At 41.1% G+C, this 21,880-nt stretch overlaps 1 protein-coding gene across 2 annotated transcripts in view; it reads right to left on the bottom strand.

Moving 5' to 3' along the window:
• Positions 1-21,880, bottom strand: part of Wdr64 (WD repeat domain 64) — a 118,842-nt gene that overhangs the window by 44,278 nt on the left and 52,684 nt on the right. For both annotated transcript variants that reach the window (XM_021199133.1, XM_029539220.1), the window contains exons 10-13: positions 16,422-16,561; positions 7,819-7,945; positions 4,621-4,769; positions 2,146-2,269 (exon numbers count right to left, since the gene is read on the bottom strand). In XM_021199133.1, coding sequence (XP_021054792.1) covers positions 2,146-2,269; positions 4,621-4,769; positions 7,819-7,945; positions 16,422-16,561 — 540 coding nt within the window. The remainder of the gene's footprint in view (positions 1-2,145; positions 2,270-4,620; positions 4,770-7,818; positions 7,946-16,421; positions 16,562-21,880) is intronic.

Below are 21,880 nucleotides of genomic sequence, written 5' to 3'. Positions count from 1 at the left end.
GTGTGTGTGTGTGTGTGTGTGTGTGTGTGTGTGTGTGTGTGTGTGTGTGTGTACTTCTCAGTTGTTCCTAAGTGGGGTGAGTTGACAGTGAGAGGAGGCTGTGGGCAGAGTTGCCCTAAGATTCCAAGAATACCACTTTCTAAGGTGCCTTAAATCCCAGCTCTCTTTTGACTGGAATTATAGAAGCTTAGGAGGATCAACTGAGACACCTTAGGAGAAACTGAAGATACAGAACTAACAAAATAAAACAACATACTTGCACAGAAATAACATTATTGCCAGACACATATGGGGTCACTTAATCTTTATGTCTGACATAATGGTTATGCTGTTGCTAGGCATCTCCATGACTAGTGATTTTCATGTGGATGTGGCCAGTGCCTATGGCATGGTGAGGCTGCTCTGCTCAGCCGTGCTCCTCAGGGAGGAACAGTGTGCTCCTCTACACATTGTGTGCCGATGTGCTTCCACACGTTAGCTTGACATTCATGATTTCATTCCTGCTGGGTTATCTTCTGTTCCCATTTTCAAATATCTGACTTTCACATCGGGTGCCCACTCATTCCATCAAATGCTTCGTGAGGAAGCATTTATTTTTCAAATGTACCCTGGAAGAAATATATTCTGCACAGTGCACATAGTTGATCACACTACCTACTCTAGAGCAAGCAGATCCTTTGTGGGTGGTCAGAGCAAGATGATGTGGAAAGGTGGGGCAGTCTTCAGGTCTCTAGTTCCTACAAGTACTCTACAGAGGAAGACATAGGAAACACAGTCATATCCAAGCCCTAAAGTCCCCCAAGTTTGATGTGATGTCATGGACCCTAGATATAGAAATATATTCAGTACAGAACTCTAGACATTCTGCACCAAAGCTGGATGGGAATTTTGTGTGGTCTCCAAAGATACTATGAGTAAAAGTATTGTAGAGGTTTGGAGTGTAGCTCAGATGTAGAGTGTATGGGTAGCATGCATAAGGCTCTAGATTTCATTCTTAGTACACACACGCGCGCGCACACACACACACACACACACACACACACACTACTATGGCAGCAGCAAGAGACCGCTAATCTAATGACTGCCTTTTAGATAACAGCACGGCAAAGGCATTGGGACAGAAGGATTCAGGGCAACATATCTATTTCCCTGAGGTGGCACACATGAAATTCTCTTCAGTCCAAAGTACAGTGTGCCATGGCTTTCCATAATGTATTAATTCATTGTAAGTAGTTAGACACATTAAAACTGAAAATGTAGGTGGTACTCTGTGGGCCAGTATACTGATTTATGTGTTTACTGATGAAAAGCTTTAGATTATATTATTATAACTAGTTTTTAAAGTTTTTTCTTTTTATTAGATATTTTCTTTATTTACATTTCAAATGCTATCCTGAAAGTTCCCTACACCCTCCCGCTGCCCCTGCTCCCCTACCCACCCACTCCCACTTCTTGGCCCTGGCATTCCCCTGTGCTGGGTCATATAAAGTTTGCAAGACCAAGGGGCAATTCCCTTCCCAATGATGGCCGATTAGGCCATCTTCTGCTACATATGCACCTAGAGACACGAGCTCAGGGGGTACTGGTTAGTTCATATTGTTGTTCCACCTACAGGGTTGCATCCCCCTTCAGCTCCTTGGGTACTTTCTCTAGCTCCTCCATTGGGGGCCCTGTGTTCCATCCAATAGCTGACTGCGATCATCCCCTTCTGTGTTTGACAGGCACTGGCATAGCCTCCCAAGAGGCCGCTATATCAGGGTCCCTTCAGCAGAATCTTGCTGGCATGTGCATTAGTATTTGGGTTTGGTGGCTGATGATGGGATGGATCCCCGGATGGGGTAGTCTCTGGATAGTCCATCATTAGGGTATTTTTATACACATGTCATATGTAAAAGGCTTTTGCACATTATTGCATCAAACAGGCAAAATAGAATGTAAGATACTGGCTTGTTTTTCACATCAATATCAAGACATCAGTGGCCATGAAAGAAGACTCATGATATTCACCCAGACATAGCAATCTCTCTGGATTGTTTACATGTCAGCCTGATTCATACTTTCCCTTAACCTCCTAAACTTAGACATTTCTACACAAATTCTCAAGATGCCAAAGTAGAGATGTCTCATTCCAAACACTTGTCTCACCATTATATGCTCCTGTGGCAAAAAGATATCCACTTTCATCAATAGCTGCACAGGTTAGTTCAATACTGAGGCCATGAGGGTCTAGAATTTGGTATATTTGGAGACCAGTCTCAAGTTCCCATACCTACAGAAGAGGAAAACATCAGCCAAAACAGGTATTCCGCATATCTGCCCTTCATTTCCTAGCAAAGCTTTCACCATTTTCAAAAATGTCAGAGCAGTTCTCTGCACATCTCACACCTTTCCCCATATCCTGCTTGAGTGTCAGCTTGCTCTAAAGCAAACTGTGAAAGATGACTCATATTATCGGTGACTGGGCTATCTCTATCTGCTGCGTATCAAGTAGCTGAGGCGGTCACGGATTTCAGGAGAGTGGTCATGTGGAGGCTTTAGACAACTGGGAGACACGCTTTTGAAGGAGTCCACCCCTCCGCCCTTCCCATTCCTCTCTTTCACTTCCTGACTACCATGAGGTGAGGAGCAGGCTCCCTCTCACATCCTATCATAGTGTGTTGCTTCATCAACTGTCCAAAGCTACTGGGCCTGTCCACTGATGACAGAAACCTCCAGACCCTTGTACCAAAGCAACGACTTCCTTCCCTTGTCTTGGGTATTTTGTCTCAGTGATGGAAATTACAATATTACTATAGGGGTGATGAAAAGGCGGCAGCAGGATAGAAATACAAGAATTAACAGTGCTCCATTAAGCCCATAGCGGCTTCGATGGTGAGAGGATAAAAGTATGGTGTGCCGCATACTATGTGGAGAAATCCTAAAGAAAGAGTTCACTGGTCATTTTAGAAAGTTCTGTGACTAAAAATATGAGACACAGTGACAGCAAAGGGGGTTGTGATGAGAGTCAGATGGACCCTCTGTGAAACAGCAAGGCAGTGTCAGGAAAAGTCCAAAAACATCAATGCTTCATCAACTCCCCCCCTTGGAAGCATGCAGAGGGCAAAGCTCTGTAAAGCTATCGTCTATGTCTCTCCGACTTCGTGGCTGTGCCAAGTTTAGGTGTCAATTTTCTGGTCGGTGAGCAGTTGAACCCCCTGGCAGCTCTTGAGCTGGTGCGAGTTGGGCAGTACACCCCAGAGGGCCACAGGCAGAGAGGGACACCTTTCTCCCAGCGAATGGACTGGAAGTTATGGCAGCCAGGTGAAGGAAGGAAAGGAACCAGCTGAATTGGCCACTGTCTGGGAAGTAATAGAGCCAAGACTGAGATGAAGTCAGTCCAACCCAGAGACTACAGTCTCTGCGTCCGAGGGTTTGTAATAGACAAGGTCCTTAGGGGAGAGAGTAGAATGTGGGTCCCTGCATAATGGAATCCTGAAATCACCCATCTCCAACCCCTCTCCATTTAATGTGGTACAAAAACTATACTTCTCTCTATCTTCTGTTGGGAAAGATAAGACAGATCATGGATAAAAGCACATTATTACATGAGTTTAGGATAGGGTTTACTTTAGTCTATCTTATCTGTAGCAGCAGCAATATATATATATATATATATATATATATATATATATATATATATATACATATACATACACCTCTAGGTATCACTGCTAGGTGGTTTCAGTTGTTGTAATGACAAACATAGTAATATGTCACTCAACACAGCAATAGGACTAGAGGTACAGATCCCAAAGCATGAGTGCACATAGTAGACACAGTCAGCCTCATATACCACTTCCATGGGAGCAATAGTAGCCATGGCAGCCATTTATATCTGAGTCACATCTTTCCCATCATTAGAATTGAAGACTGTCTATCTGTCCATGTCTTTCATGAGATTTTAAATGATATCATAGACTCAATGGTCTTGGCACATCCCTGCACATATAAGAGTTATGGTGCATACCTATTACATAGCTTTCCATTTCTCTTTGGCACACACCTTCTAGTGAAATTAAAATACAAGCTGGTTCTTTCTCCTTACTATATTTCCTTTGAAAGTTCTATTTGGCTCAGGAGGTAGAGTCGCCTGCCACCAAGTCAGCTGACCTGAGTTCGATCCATGAATCCAACATGGTAGAAGGTGAGAAAAAGCTCCTGCAAGTTGTAGACACATACCCCTTCCCACACAAAATAAATATAGTAATATTTTTAAATTTTCTATTGTGTCATCTGGCAGTATTTAACCAGCCACATGGCGTGAACTGGTTTAAAAACACTTCATCGTGTATTCATGAAAGCTTAAAGAGAGCTTCAATATCAGTCTGTGGACCGCTACCTATACAACTTGCTATTTTACCTATAAGAAGATAACAATGCAGCCAACTGGTGCTGGTGTGCTCAGGAGGCAGAGGCAGGTGGATCTTTGAGCTTGAGGCCAGCCTGGTCTCCCAACCAAGTTCTAGGACATCAAAGGCTACACAGAGAAATCCTGTCTTGACACCTCCCGCTGACCACCAACACAAAGCTAACATTTCACCTGCTCAGCCTTTTTCTGCCTAGGAAGCCATCACGACTCACCTTGATTATAGACTCTGAGCAGACCGTGAGCACTTGGTGGAAGTACTTGTTGTACAGCGTGACGTTGACTTCTCGTTCATGGGTGTGAGGGACCTGCTTTGTGTCCTGTATCATCCTGGTCAGGGGATACATGTCCATCACACCAGATCCTGAAGAGGGAGAATGAAAGGAGCGCTGTCACCAAGATGGGTGTGTCTGACGGTGCATCCCCGTAATCCCACCCTCTGGAGACTGAAACAGAAGGACCATGGGTCCTAGGCCAACCGAGTTGCACGGTGACATCACATCTTAAAAATGAAGTAAAGAATGAATTTTTTTTTTTTTTTTTTTTTTTTACAAAAGCATTGCATCCCTAATTGTCAGTATCAGAAGTCTGGAATTTCACAGAGGATTTGACCCAACCATCTGGTCAGTGAGATTAGAGTATAAAAGGCCACTGCTTTAGCATTTAATGAGGTGAGAATATAGTTGCCTACTCTAAAACATCTCTGACAAACACAGCAAATGTGACTCAGCCAGGGGAAAGCACTCGCTGGAGACTTCATTATCTTTCAAACACAGGTCATTTTGACCTCCGCTTTCCTAATTTCATAGTTTGCTTTCCTCTTCCCTGCTGTGCCTCTCCAGCTTGTGCACGGCGGTGATGCAGTCCACCAGCCTTTCTCTGAATTGTGGCTTTCTCTGCTTGTTGAAATGGAGTCAGAGTTCTTCAAGCCAGCAAATGATAACACACACTGTGAGCATGGTCTGATTAAATATACTGAATGAGAATGATTGCAAGCCAGTGACTGCAACATCAGTAGTAAAATTAATTTCCAAATCACCATAATAATACATGTAGTTAGCATGGCCAGGGTAAGGAGATTCCAGCATTTTCCTAAGGGTATGACTTAAGTCTCAAAACCTGTGTGCTTTAGTTTAGTGTAATGTATGGAAATATTGATAATGATATCAAAGCAAGCATTCTGTAGTTGTTTGTTTGTTTGCTTGTTTTTGAGACAGGGTTTCTCTGTATGCTCCTGGCTGCTTGGAACTCACTCTGTACACCAGGCAGACCTTGAGCTCAGAGATCCTCCCTCTGCCTCCTGGGTGTTGAGATTAAAAGCATGAACTACCACAGCCCTGCACATTCTGTAGGTTAAATAAAAGCAAAACCTCTTCCTACTTTATTGATGTGGACATTAAGTTGCCCCTGTGGGTGCTGTGGTGACTGTCTCAAATCATTCCAAAGAAAAATCCTCAAGGTCTTAGCAGAAGTTACTGGTTTCTTAAGGTGTTTAGATTTTATGAAATAAGACTATTCATTTGTGAATGACCGAGATGGTTCTTCAAGTTAATGCTACTCCATTCAAGTGGCACTGTCTGGAAACGTGATGGACAGGTAGCCATCATAGCTCCCCCATGAGTCCGTTAACATGATGCTGACAGTTAACACAACCTAACTGGAACGTGGAGATTTGGCACTTGTCTACCTTTTTGGCTAGTTGTGCTACAATAACAGAAATAACATAGGAAGAAAGGACAAATGCAGACTCGGGAGTCAGAAGGTCTGAGACTGGACCTCGACTCTGCTTTAACATTCTACCAGTCAGTTGAACCGTTGGAGGTTGAGTGTTGCCATTTATAAAAGTTCAATTAACAATTCCTGCCTCCAAGGTCAACTGTGCAGATAAAGGAAAAGAGTAAGCAGGCATCAAATAGCTGTCATCATCATTATCATCATCATTATCATCATCATCATCATCGTCATCGTCGTCGTCGTCGTCGTCGTTGTTGTCGTCATCGGCGTCATCGTCATCGGCGTCATCGGCGACAGCAGTAGCAGGAGCAGCAACAGCAGCAATTCATGACAACACCGACAGCAACAATGTGTCCTACCAACTACTGAGCAAGCACAGTGCTATTGTACCCATGGCTCAGAAAGCTACTGTATATGATGTCACTTGATTCTACACACAAATTAATGCACTTTATGTAATCTTAATGTCAAACTGGTGGCTGTTCTTTTCAATGATCAGGCAATACCCAGAGCTCGGTGCTTTTTTGCAAATTAGAGCACCACCAAAAGTACACAAAAGTCTAAAGCGTTTATGGTTTTTCTATTCTCCATTTTCCTCTCTGTCTTGGGATCTGAACCCTTCATTACTCTGATGATAATCAGGATGGAAATGTTAAACCCAATAATCAGGAGGGCAATTGTCCATGTTCAGAGGTGATATTGGAATATAGCCATGAATCTGTTCATTTCAGAGGAGGTCAAATAAAGGAGAGACATTCACAACTGGAACTAAGTTGTGATTTACAGGCTGAGAAATTATCTATTCAGCATGAAGTGATGGTTCACTTCTAACTCAGGAAAAATAAACAACACAAAATTAAAAATAATTACTTTATCTGTTCCCCAACAGATAAAGTGCCAATCATTTCCCTGCCTTAATCAATCCCCCAGGAATTCAGAGCAGGTGGTCAGTGGCAACATGGTTGGGGAAAGCAATTTTGGCTTGGTGTTCCAGAGGGTAGAGCTACTATTGACATAGCCATCTATCTTCTAAAAAGATGAAGGCTGTGCATGTGAACAGTAGCCAACCAGAATGGCTAACAAGGTTCTTTGTCTTTTCATTGTATCTGTTGAAAAAAAAAAAACTAAACCCAAACAAAAACAAAGCATAAAACAATTTGGTAATCAATGCATGGTATTCAGGACTCATTTTCCTGGATTCTGCCCACTCCCACCCCCCACCCTCCCACCCCCACTGCTCTTTATCTGGAAGCAAAGGCAGTTGAGGAAGTTTTTATCCATCTTACAGAGTGGCCAATTCCTTATCAGAGCTGTCTTGCTTCAGAAAACAAGTTCATGCTGGTACGTGCGAGGACCACCACCCTATGAAAGTTCTAATTCACTGCACCCAAGAGTCAAGCCAGAACCCTGGACATAGCCACAGCTCCCTCACCGCTGTCTGCCTCACCTGGGCCATATACACCTAGGTCATCATTTTATAGAACTGACTCGGTAATTTCATAAAGTTGAGGTTCATCAATTCACATAGGATGATAAGAAATTGAAATAAATACTTATATTGTCACTAAGCATGGTTAGTCATTTCTTTTTCTTTGTGTATGTTTTTATAGTAAGAGTTCAAGAGCTTTCTTTTCTAAAATATGTAAAAGACATGAAATTAATTTGTCAGATGCACATACCTGTGATGAGCATGCCATGGTTGGCATCATATACCATAGAGTAAATCTGCATGTCTCCTGGTCCACCTTGGCTATCGTGGAAGACTTGCAGTACTGACAGAGTCTGTATATCCCACACCCGGAAGACCTGGGGAATCAGAAGTGTTCGTACACATTGCTATACTCACCATTAAGTCTTTAAAGTGAATTATGTTCTAATAAACTTACAGTGAACAGCGATTTACATTGTAAGCACACAGATGCTCTGATTCAGATTGGTTCTTGGTTCCCATAGTAACATGGAATAACTGACTACAAACCATTGCTTTAAAAAAAAAAGTATGTCCCTGGCTGGGTGTAGTGGCACACACCTTTAATCCCAGCACTCGGGAGGCAGAGGCAGGCAGATTTCTAAGTTGGAGGCTAACCTGGTCTGCAGAGTGAGTTCCAGGATAGCCAGGGCTATATAGAGAAACCCTGTCTTGAAAAAGCACCCCCCCCAAAGTATGTCCCTAGTCACTGGATTTTCCCTCAGTACTCCCAATACCCAGACAATAGAACTAATTTAGATGTCTATTAAGAGATAAACAGATAATGAAAGCGTGCTACATGCACAGAATAGAATGTCATACAGCCATCAAGAAAAATGAAGTTATAACAGTCAGAAGAAAACTGATGCAACTGGAAATCACGCTAAGTGAAATAAGGCAGATTGAAAAAAAAAACAAAAACAAAAACAAAAAAACTACTCAGTATTTTCTCCTGTAATGAAACTAGACTTTAAACTGAGAGCATGTGTTTATATGTATATATAGGTCATAAGACTAGAAAGGGTATCATGAGGGAGAAGGAAGACTTGTTAACAGAAGTCGGTATTGAGAAAGTAACAGGAGGAGGCTGTCTGAAGATATGGCACCCACGTGGGGACAGAAAGGGGCAATGAATGAGAAAGAAATACAGTGGGAGAGATGCATGAAGATGCCATTCTTGGGTGACGGTAATATGCTGGTGCCTTTGAGAGCATCTACTATAGATGAGGGTGTGGCTGCCCATTGTGTTCTTTCAACAGCTGTAAGCAGAGGGTGACAGTATTCTATGGAAGGTGCTGTGCCACAGCTTGTGAGAGCCTACCTGGAGCCACTCAGCCCTGGAGACACTTAGGAAGAAAATATAACCAAACTGTTTCAGAAAGACTCTGATTTGGTTTTAGGGACATGCATAGAAGATTCTCACTTTCACTAAACAAATCTTGGGGTGACAGAATGGAGTATTTATGAGTTATGGTTAAATCTTGCATATGTACACGTGAACATAAATAACAAAAAAAAAACCTCATGGTCTGGTAGCATTAAGAGTAAAAATTCGGGTTTTCCAGACAAATTGGGAATGCAATAATTTTAAAAAGGGACTATTTTAGCATTGAAAAAACACTGAATTATGAAACTGATTAAACTTTGAGGATAAAGGGGTGGGGGCCTAAAATCACTAGCCACAAATCATCATAGAAAAGCACAAGAGAAAGGCTTTGCGGGCAGCCCTCTCTAAGAAATAACTAATAAGTAATGATGAAGGGAGTCTGAAAAATTACGCATTGTATACTTCAAAGGATGCATGCTCAGGTCCAGCAGTGGCTTCTGGTTTTTCTTCTGGCAAGCTTCACATCAGTTGCTATTAGCCAAAGGCATTAATAACTACTTTTTCTCCCCTTGATGAATGTTTGTTGCAGAGTGAGCAGAGTGAAATATATGAGTGTTAGGAGTTGGTCTCAGATTCATAGAAAAGAGTACAACATTCCAATCCAAAAAAGGCACAACATTAACAAGGCACTTGGAATTCATGTACACACAGTGAGTAGAGAACCAGAATAGGGGCTTCTCAAATACAATGACCAATGGAAGTGCTATTAATATCACAGCAGAGCACAGACAGATAACAGGAAGATGGGTCACCATGTTGCACCATAAGTACTCTTTAAATGGAAACATGAGCATTGTGACACAGTGCAAACCTCATCATTAGAGCTCATCCTCAGAGTCATAGTGTCATTTATATGGAGTGAGCAATTTAGTAACAGATTAGTCTATCATAAATCAAGGGTGGCTGGGATCTGACCTGCCTTTCTAAACGTTACCCAATGGCCATGAGGTTAATTACTGAACCAAATTGGGTTGACTCAATGGATTGCACTATTTTATATTTTAAGGATTCTCAAAATGTGTGAGACGATGAAACCCTTTGAGAGACGTCATTGGCCAGTCCCACAACACCCAGAGGAAGCTCCACTCCCAGGCTCTCTAACACTCCCAGGACCACAGGATCTCAGGATCCCAGGATCCTAGGAGCTTGGTTACACCAGGATCTTAGGGTCCCAGAGGCAGCTGGACTCCCAGGACCTCTGACAAACTCAGGATCTCAGGATCACAGGATCACAGGATCACAGAATCACAGGGTCACAGAGACAGCTGAACTCTGAGGAGNTCTGATACAACCAGGATCACAGGAAGGACAGGCTTGAATCAGATATGGCAAGGGAAGGTAGCACTAGAGATAATCGGATGGCAAGAGGCAAGCATAAGAACATAAGTAACAGAAAACAAGGTTACTTGGGATCATCAGATCACAGTTCTCCCACTATAGCAAGTCCTGGGCACACCATCACACCAGAAAAACAAGATTTGGATCTAAAAAATCATTTCTCATGATGGTGATAGAGAACTTTAAGAAGGACATAAATAACTCCCTTAAAGAAATACAGGAGAACACAGGTAAACAACTAGAAGCCCTTAAAAAAGAAACACAAAAATCCCTTAAAGAGTTACAGGAAAACACAACCAAACAGGTGAATCAACTGAACAAAACCATCCAGGATATAAAAATGGAAATAAAAACAATAAAGGAATCACAAAGAGAGACAACCCTGGAGATTGAAAACTTTGGAAAGAGATCAGAAGTCAGAGATGTAAGCATCACTAACAGAATATAAGAGACAGAAGAGAGAATCTCAGGATCTCAGGGTCCCAGAGGCAGCTTGACTCCCAGGACCTCCAGCACACCCAGGGTCTCAGGATCACAGAATCAAAGGCAGACACTACCTCAGAGTAAAAGGGTCATACAGACCTTAAGAGAACACAAATGCCAGCCAGGTTACTATACCCAGCAAAACTCTCAATTGCCATAGATGGAGAAACCAAGATTTTCCATGACAAAACCAAATTTACAAAATATCTTTCCATAAATCCAGCCCTTCAAAGGATAATAGATGGAAAACACTAACACAAGGAGGGAAACTTGAGATTCCTCAACTAAACCCTAGAAAAAGCAAGAGAGTAATCTTTCAACAAACCCAAAAGAAGATAGCCACACAAACATAATTCTACCATTAATAACAAAAGTAACAGGAAGTAACAATCACTTTTCCTTAATATCTCTTAACATCAATGGACTCAATTTCCCCCAAAAGACATAGACTGGATATGTTAACAGGACCCAGCATTATGCTGCATACAGGAAGTATACCTCAGTGACAAAGGCAGACACTGCCTCAGAGTAAAAGGTTGGAAAACATTTTTCCAAGCAAATGGTCCAAAGAAACAAGCTGGAATAGCCATTCTAATATCGAATAAGAGTTGTTGTAGTCATGGTGTCTCCTCATAGCAGTAGTAACCTTAAGTAAGACAGAGGACTCACCAAGCAGAGACAAGATCTGATGTTCTGTTTCCTTTTAAAGATAAAAAGTAACTGATGAAGAAGCTATGGACCAGAACCCTTCATCCATGAACTAACATCTAAAAATACCCAGACAAAGAGCCTGGAGACTGAATGTTAGTGACAGAGATCTAAAACGGATAGGCACCATTACCAGGGAGCTGAATTTGAGTGTCAAGCTTAAGACTGAACAACATTTTGAAAATGTTGGATACTAACAACATCACAAAGTTTTTGTACTACTTAAGAGTTAAACCAATGTATGAGATTTAGGAAATGGTATTCAAGATCATGAACACAGGGCTGGAGAGATGGCTCAGTGGTTAAGAGCACTGACTGCTCTTCCAGAAGTCCTGAGTTCAATTCCCAGCAACCACATGGTGGCTCACAACCAACTACAATGGGATCCAGTGCTCTCTGAAGATAGCTACAGTGTACTCACATAAATAAAATAAATAAATCTTAAAAGAATAAAGAAAGAGAGACATCATCATGGACAGAGGATCCATTTGAGAATTTGGGTATGTATGACTGAAGTACAAATAGATTATGTACAATAGTTCTACAAATGGATGGCAGGTGCTTGGCATGGTCTAATAGGGAATTCAATGCAAAATTGCTTATTGAGTTGCTACAAAAAACAAAACAAACAAAACAAAACAAAAAACCTCTTAGCTACGTGGAACTGGACTTGCTAATTGTATTATCTTGTTCTCACACGTTGTCCTTTGTGTGATGACTAGCAAGGTAAACAATGAGGTGAAAACATCAGCACACACATTTGCACATAAATCATTTATATGTCAAACACTCAGGGGATGGGCTCAAAGTACCCACTCCTACCTGAGAATCTGACAGTTGATGGCTTCTCAGAGAGGGAGAGAGAGGTTTTAAAGGTGTAGCCTCTGGTATATTATCAGAGAGAGAGAGAGAGAGAGAGAGAGAGAGAGAGAGAGGAGACAAAGCTGTGAGGTGGGTTAGATCTCAGGAACTAGGGGAAGTATGATCATATGTGTATGATGAAAATACATTGACACGTCATACACCATAATACTTCTGTTTTCATATGTAGAACTTAGAGCCGCTGTATTTACGCCATGTGTTTCCTTTCAAGATGCTTCTTCATGGTATCTACGAGCATCACATAAACACATCTGTGAGTTCAGACCTCTGCCCTCCGTCCCCTTTGATGTCCCACTTATTTGTGAAAGCTTTATTCCTTTGCTTGCTTAAACCCCCTTTCCCAGTTTTCACCGTTTTTATTGCATTCTGCCCCTCTCTGCTGTATGTCTTTTTGCTTTGTGAGAATAGGGTGACAGTCAGAGAGAGAAGCAGACTCACAATTCATGACATGTCACCACAAGATAACAAGTGTGACCTGGGAAACTTAGTGCCCAGATCCCATTTCCCTCACATGTACAACTTGTGATAATCATGTGTGTGTGTGTGTGTGCGTGTGTGTGTGTGTGTGTGTGTGTGTGTGTGTGTATGTGTGTGTGTGCGCGTGCGTGCGCGCATGCATACATGTGTGGTGATAGGGTTAGTAAGCACTCAGTCTGATATAGAGCCTCAGCCCTGTAAGGTTCTAATCAAAAGAGTTGGCCATGTACTGTGCACTATTCCAGATATTTGGTATCATTAGATAAATGATACATATCAAGATTATACTGCAGATTGTTTGGATTTTGATACAGTTAAATTTATATTCCAGTTGCCCATGGGTGCTTAGGAATTACTTGGAAGCTATATGAATATTCACCTACATTTCCTTCTGAAAGTTTGAGGAAGTTCTATGTTCTATCTTTAATTTACAAGGGATGTATCTTGTTGCATATTGTCCACTGGTTATCTGACTGTATATGTGTTTAGTTTTTTATCTTCTAACTTGTATTGTGTGAATTATAATTTATTCTTAAATTTTAAGTGTTAATCTCATCATATAAGATTACACAAACACACACACTAGCCCTTGCATTTTCTCTTTTGTTCTGTAGGCCTAACTCTTCTTGCACATTCAACTGTTCTTTTATTTATTGTGTCTTTATCACGTTTTCATAGTTAATTGTCATCTCATAATGATATCTTCCATAGAAATGATAGCACTAAGTTCCCCCTCTAAATCCTGTGATGTCACCAGCCACATTTAGCAAGCTAGGTTAACAGTACCAGGTATGAGTCCCCTCTTACTCAATGGGCCTTACGTCCAGTTCCCACTGTTGGTTACCTCCAAAATGTAAGTGCCACTATCGAATCACCTATTGCATCTTGCCAGGCTCAGGATTACTGTGTCCAGAGGCCTTTTCAGCTTAGTAGAGCTACTGACTAATTTTCTCCCCTGGTAGCTTGCATAATACCTTAAGATACTATGAGAGTTAGTCTTCAAGGAAGAGGCTTATAGGTCAGTTCCAGCTCAATTCCTCTAGAATACTCTTGTGTATCATTATTTTTACGCTAACTACAAACTTGGCAAATGGCTGCTTAAACACTCCAACATCACTAATATGTAGATTAATTTAACGAATGGCATCTTTTACAGGGTAATGTTCCCATGTAGGAAAATCTTGTTATCTTTCTGATATATGCTCTTAAATAAATGTATCTTAGTGGAGCTTCATTATTCATTTTATTCATTCATACTCAAATTCATATTAATTCATAATCACTCATATCCACTAATAAGATACCTATTCATCTTGTATATATGTGTATGATGTATGCATGATGCATGTGTATTGTGCATGTTCATATGTGTATACATGTGTGTTTACACTGTGCACATAGCATGCGTGCAGAGGTCAGAAGACAATCCTGTGTGTTAGTTTCACTTTCCACCACATTTATTACAAGGCCTGCATAAGCCAGGGTAGCTGAACTGTGTTCTTCCAGAGTCTCCTGTCTCTATCTACCATCTTGCATGAACATTGGGGTTACAGATGCTCATGCTACATATCTGGCTTTTACATGGGTTCTGGGAATTCAACTCAGTATGAACTTCTAACACCCATAAACTTCTTTTTACACCAAATGGAAACTGCTACAGAAATTCACAGCTCATCAAAATACAAAGAACAGACCCTGGGTATCCAACACCAATCAAACCAATACAATACAACCCATACTTGAGACTGAGGGAACCTAGACGAGGGAGGCAGAAAGATTATTGGAGTCAGAACACTAGTCTCTCCTGCAAGACAGTGACGTTTTATATATGTCCAGGAGCTGTGTCCATGAAATCCCCAACATATGGTCACTTAATTGAGATCTGCACAGTGACAACACTAGTTGCCAAATGAATTTGGATGGAGGAAATCTCACAGTGCCGCAGCCCAGGATGAAGAGCTAAAGCCAGGTAATGGCTGCTGAGGGAGGGAGACACGATCTTCTTCAGGGCTGAGCCCTGGTAACTGATCCAATCCCAAGCCGTCAGCCCTAACCACACACACATAGGAGCAACGATAAAAGCACTCAGCAGATTGTATATATACATGTGTAAATACATGTATGTAGCAAAATAAGTATGAATTTGAGAGGGAGTGTTGCTCAGTGGGAGGAGTTGTGGGGGTAGAGAAGAGTAGAAATCATGTAAATGTAGTTCCTTCAGAAAAAAACTGTAATTGCTATTAGAATTAGCCACACTCCTTGAACTTATTCTTCCTAAAACTTTTAAATCGATTGCATTTAATCAAGCAAATATATTTTACAAATGTATTTTACAAATATTCAAGAGTCTCATTTCTCACATTTATAACTTATTTTTTTTTCTTTCTGTATTACTTTGAACAGGAGGAAAAGAAGGTCCAGTGACAGGTCCAAAGTGGGATCCAGTCCCAAGGGGAGGTCTCAAGGCCTGACACTATTATTGAGGCTATGGAGTGCTCACAAAAAGGGATCTATCATGACTGCCCTCCAAAAGACCCAACAAGCAGTTGAAAGAGTCAGATGCAGATATTTGAATATTTGCATATTGATAGTTGTTGAATTAGGGAAGGCTGAAAGAAGCTCAGGAGAAGGACAACCCTGTAGGAGAACCAGCAGACTCAATTAATCTGGACTCCCAAGATCTCTCAAACACTGGACCACCAAACAGACAACATACACCAGCTGATATGAGGCCCCCAACACACATACAGTAGAGGATTTCCAGGTCTGTGTTCATTCAGAGATGAGTCACCCTCAAGAGACATGAGGCCCCAAGGTCAGGTGGGTTGGGAGGTAGGGGCATCCAAGTGGAGATAGGATGGGGTGGGGAGGAGGTGTGGGATGTGGAGTAGTCAGAGAGTGGATGGGGGTGGGGTGGGGAATGGAATATGGAGTGTACAAAATAAATTAAAAATAAAATAAATTTTTTTAAAAAAGAAAGACACAGAAATCCCTTTTTTTTTTTTTCTGTCCTTAGTGATGACAAAGTTATCTAGAAATGGAGCCTCTGGTGCTTACCACAGAGGAGAATACTATCTTTTCTTTACAATATGAAGGTTATACCTGTTTTTAAACATGTCCTCTCTTATACTGTTCAGTGGCTGTTTTTCTCTACGCTGACATCGTTTCTCTCAGCTGCCATCAGTTCCGCCAGAGAAAAAGTATGTATGCATGCCTGTGTCCATGTATGTATATATGTATGTATGTATGCATGTATGTGTATGTATGCATGTATGTGTATATAAGCATGTATGCATTCATGCATACATACATAAGTGTATGTGTGCATGTATATGCCCATATAAGTTTGTGTGTATATATGCATGTATGTGTATGTATTCATGTATCTGTCCAGGTATGCAGGCTTGTATGTAGATATGTATGTATGTATATGTCCATGTATGCACATATGTGTGTATGCATGATTATGCTAGGCCTCCACGTAGCTGACCTTGAGAACAAAGAGGTTCATGTTGGTTCCATTACTGTGTTCTTGTTACCTTTGCAGAGGAAAGGCTGATGACATGTTGCTCCTTCTCATTGCTCACGATCTCAGTGATGCTGAACATGTGCCCCACCAGTTTCCCCACCGGCTTAGTGCTGATATTGGGGTGCCACAACCGGAGGACTTTATCATCTCCTAAAAGGACGACAGTGACAGAGGCTTTGTATTCTCCAAGGTTAAAACGTGTCCTCATTTTATTTCCGTTGCTGTAATGAGACACCTTGACCAAAGCAAGTTAGGGGAGAACGGGCTCATCTTAACTGACAGTTTCAGGTTTGAGTCCATCAGAGCAGGGGTGTAAAGGCAGAAGGAATTAAACGAACACAGCCACAGTCAAGAGCAGAGAGAAACGAATGAATGCCCACTGCTCACTTAGCTTTCTCTGCTCCTCCACCATGGGAAATGCGGTGGCCCACTTTCAGACTGGGCTTGCCCACATCAACCGCTGCAACCAAGAGAATCCTTATAGGTGTGCTTACAGGCCAACTGGAGCTAGGCAACCCCTCCCCGGGATCTTCCTTCCTGGTGATTCTAGGTTGTGGCAAGGTGACAATTAAAATTCGCCACCACAAAAAGCATCTCCCACTCGGTTAGGTCTCTTTTCCTAGCAAACCACAACCTGCACGTCTGGAGAGGCTTCCTCCTCTGAGCGGCTGGTAAGGCATTAACCTTCTCGGGGTTCTGTCTCTGATTCCTGTATGTTCTTGATTCAATGCTTCTCCACTCTGTTATGCATGAATACATTATTTATACTTTATTTACTTCCAAAATGTATTTCGGGCAGCTGGTCTTTTGTTTTTACAGCCTGAAATTATGCAAACATTGTAATAATAAAGGAAACCAAGGGAGAGGCAAACTGCTTGCTCTCTTCAGTGGGGGCAAGTCATCTGTCTTTTATTTTTTCATTTTCCTTCTTCCTACGGAGCCACAAGCAGAAGCCATTTATACGCCATTAATATGATGGCATAGCTTTTTGTCTTTTAATTGTTACATCATCTGAGTACATAGCAAAATAATGAATCAATATAGAAGGCTGACACTGTTGTACAAAAACCAAACAAAAACCAAAAAGGTCTTCTTCCAGCTTGCCCTCTCAAGTCCCAGTTTTTAGTTTATTCCCTACAGGAAGTCATTGTTAACAGTTTTTGCAATTTATGTGTGTGTGTGTGTGTGTGTGTTAACAGTTCAACACTCACATACAGAATACGATGATTAAACAGAATGATATCTTTTATCACAGATATGTGTGTCTCTTTGTTGGGAACATTTTAAATCCTGTCTGCAGTGAAATACTCAAATAACTGCTTTCATTTAAAAATCCTGTCTAATGTTGAAATAGTCAACGAATGGCCTTCAGCTATAGTTATGCTTCTGTGCTGCAGAATGTTGGAAGGCATTCCTTGTGCCCAACTGTGTGCCTGCACCCATCAACCACCTGATCTCCCCCCTCCCCCCTCCCCCCTTCCCAGGCTCTGATAGCTACTACTCTATACACTCTTTAAGATCAATTCCATAATTTCCCATGAAAATGTAGTATTTGTCTTCCTGTGTTTGCCCTGTTTCATTAGCATGATACACACAAGCTTGTCCATGTTGCTATCAATGATGGAAAGCCATACTTTTTTATTTTTTCAGTTTAATAACTTTCCCTTGATAGTTCATAATCTCTTAGCCATCATCTATGATGTATAATTCTCTGGTTCTGGATTTTTCCCTTTTACTTTATTCAGTAATGCTGTAAAAAAAAAAACCCAACAACAACAACAACAACAACAACCAGCCCATCTGTGTGTTCACGTTTGATTCTTACGTTAGTTGCTAACAGTAAGTATTCAGAAGTAGAAACCTTATGTTAAACCATGTTTATGACTTTAAAGTGCACTGCCAAGTTGCTTTCCAAAAAGCTTCTAACACAGCACAAGGCCAGTAGCTTTGTGGTCTGACCAGCATGTGGATGCTGTGATTTCAAGTAAAAATAACTTGGATGCAGCTAAATTAAAACATGGATGCTGACAAACAAACTCAGGCCCTGGGCTTCTGTAGCATGCGCTCTTACATGAAGCCATCCCCCAACTCCTTCATCCCACTTTTTGTTATATTACACTGAATTCATCATATCTAAATCACTAAACTGAATAATTTAATACTTTAAATCATCCAATCCTTAGTAGTTCTTGCAACATAAGGATGTTAGTTCATACAACTTCAAAAATATTGTCCTGAAATTCCATAATACTTTTATGGTTCAGCTTCCAGGATGATATTTAATGAGTTATTTGAGAAAATAGAAAAACCAATATCTCAAAAAAATCTATATTTTAAAAATCATTACACAATTTACTCTTCTTAAAAATATAAATAAGTTATAGCCATTTATTTGTGCACATAATAAAGGCCACTTAAAACAGGGAGATTCCAAAATAATATGATACTGGCAATGAAACTATCTTTCTTCTTAGTCATATGAAATCTGAACTCTGGTGTTTATTCACTGAAAGTTAGTACCTGACAACCCAGCTGCAAGGAATCCAGTTAGGTGCCCAGGTAGAGAAGTCTTGCATGTGGAGCAAAAGTGGCCAGTTTCTGCTTGCATGTGTGTGTCACCCATAAGTGTGTGCTTGAGGGTTTTCATAGTGCAGGTACACAGCTGCCTCAGGGTGCTTGAAGAATTCAGAGAACCTTTGGGTGCCACCTTCTCCTTTCCACCTTGTTCTAGTCAGGCTCTTATAACCAAGGGATAATTATATATAAACTCTAAAATTCAACTTATCTATTTTACTTTATCTGCTAGCATGCATTTGGCCACCCACAGGACTGACTTGCCTATAAAGGTTAGATACTTTTTGTTTAAGCAGACATACCCATGCTGAATAAGCCAGCTAGATATGGGGGGACAACTGGGTGACTTGGTAGCTAGATATTCATAGGTTAGTCAAATGTAAGAGAGATAGATGCTCCAGTGACTCCAACTGTTTTGTTGGACCCCAAGAAAAAGAATTCTAGTACTTTCTCTACCCTTTTCATTCTCTCCTAATCCAATTCTTCAAGAATGTGCCAGAATACCTCCATACTTTACAAGAGAACTGAGCATCATGTCAATGTGCCATCCCACGACATAATCATTAGCTATTATTTAGTTATAATGAATAGTCTATTAGGCTCCTCTTTGAGACAGCATGCTCTTCTGGCTTAGACGGCTATCCTACCAGGTACCACATAGTAAGAGCTCATTAAGTAGTTATTGAGATATTTCTTGGTTGCCATGAGAAGTCCCAGCTTGGAGGTTAAGTGTTAAGTGCCAAAGAATGGTGGTCAGCAGAACATGAATTGGACTCAAAATGAACTTTGTCAGTTCATCTAGTCCCTTTGTAAAGGTCAACTGTTTTTTATCTGGGTACTTAGATCTTGAAGTAGCATGGGAAGAAGGCTGAAAAACCAAGACTCAGATTTTTCTTATTTGCTATGGACCAAATTGTGCCCTCTCAAAATCTATGTTGACACCATAACTATCAATTCGGGGGTATTTGGGGAGGAGGCTAGCTTTAAATAAGGTCATAAAGATGAGGTCTTCATAAGAAGAGGAACCAGGCAGCTTGCTCCTCATCCCCCTACCACATGAAAAGGCCACTTATATATTCACCACGGAGATGGCCCTTATTAGGAGGTGACCATATTGATACTTTGCATGGTATTTTGTTATGATGGCTCAATCTTATTAGTACGGCAACACAGTATTAGAAGGTAGATAGGCAGGAAATTCCTGTTTTTATTAGATATTTTCTTTATTTACATTTCAAATGTTTTTATGCATTTTTATTAGATATTTTCTTCATTTACATTTCAAATGCTATCCCCAAAGACTCCTATACCGTCCCCCTGCCCTGCTTCCCAACCCACCTACTTCCGCTTTCTGGCCCTGGCATTTCCCTGTACTGGGGCATATGATCTTCGCAAGACCAAGGGCCTCTCCTCCCATGGTATCCCCTTTCCTGGTTTCCCCTCTGAAAACCCTTTATTCCATCCCCCTCCCCCCTGCTCACCAACCAAGCCACTCCCACTTCCTGGCCCTGGCATTCCCCTACACTGGGGCATAGAGCCTTCACAAGTCCAAGGGCTGCTTCTCCCATTGATGACCAACTAGGCCATCCTCAAGCAGGAAATTCTTAAATTTACGTGTCAAGAGCAAGAATCAATCTTTATTGAAAAAATTCTACCCACATGAAAAATTTCTGGATCTTGAGGATACATAAATTCTAGGTATTATTCTTCTCCCAAATCTACTTTAAAATGATAATATTTTTACTTATTTATTTTGTGTGTACATGCATGTAGGTGGGGTGGCAGTCATTTGTGTGCTATGGTTCATGTGTTGAGGTCAAAGGACAGCTTGTAAGAATTGGTCCTCTCCTTCTATTATGTGCATCCCTGGTTGTACTCAGGTTTGACAAGTTTGTGGTCAAGTGCCTTTACCTAATGAGCCATGTGACCCAAGGTCTTTTTTAGGAAAAACAAGTCATGTGCTTTTGAACTGAGGTGTGGCATCTCCTCTCTAGTGCTCCCTCTAGTCTCCCTTCCTTATCCCTGATGGAGTCAGAAAGTTTTATTCCCATGCTCTCTGGGACTCAGCCTTCAGCAGCACTAACCCTGTGATTGTGGTTGTTTGTTGTTCATATGATGAGCATTGGGTCAGTCAGTCATGGAGATGCTTAACAACAACACATGCATGACTTCTGCTTGTTAAGTAAGGTTTAATGTGAAATCTAATGTATCATCTATTAGCTCTCCGAGGATCTTGCTCTACTAGTGCAATTAACAGATACCACAGTTGTTTTGTGAGAATAAGTGAGTGTCTAACTGAACAGATTCTGACTTTTAAGTCCCTGGTTTGTATAATGTTGGGGGAGGCAGTGGGAGAACTTACACACAGATATGTGAAGTATGATTCTTGATTTGAAGTGTTTATAATCTAATATAGCCACAAGGCAAGCATGAAATATTTAGAGATAAATTATTCATAAACAAATTCAAATGTGAATAATCAAATATTTATATCAAATATAATGTATTACTTTTTCTATTTATGTCATAAATTATGATTCCCTGTTGTGTTATTTTTTATTTAACTCATTCTCTTTTTTTCTCTCTCTCTCCCTTTTCCTAAGCAAGGATTTAAACACAGCTCCTCATCAAAGACAGGCTTTTCTTTCTTTAAGCAAACTCATCTCTGTTGTCGTCACTCAGTCCCAGAACATCACTTTTGATGAAATGAGCTGGCTCAGATCACAGAAGACAGTGTGGGAGAGCACCCTGGTGTGCAGCATCACAGTGGTCCAGATCACATAGGATGATGTGGGAGAGCACTCTGGTGTGCAGCATCACAGTGGTCCAGATCACAGAGGATGATGTGGGAGAGTACTCTGGTGTGCAGCATCACAGTGGTCCAGATCACAGAGG

Source organism: Mus pahari, chromosome 5 (genome assembly GCF_900095145.1).
Source record: "Mus pahari chromosome 5, PAHARI_EIJ_v1.1, whole genome shotgun sequence".
Taxonomy (NCBI): domain Eukaryota; kingdom Metazoa; phylum Chordata; class Mammalia; order Rodentia; family Muridae; genus Mus; species Mus pahari.
This window is presented reverse-complemented; position numbering and strand designations above follow the sequence as displayed.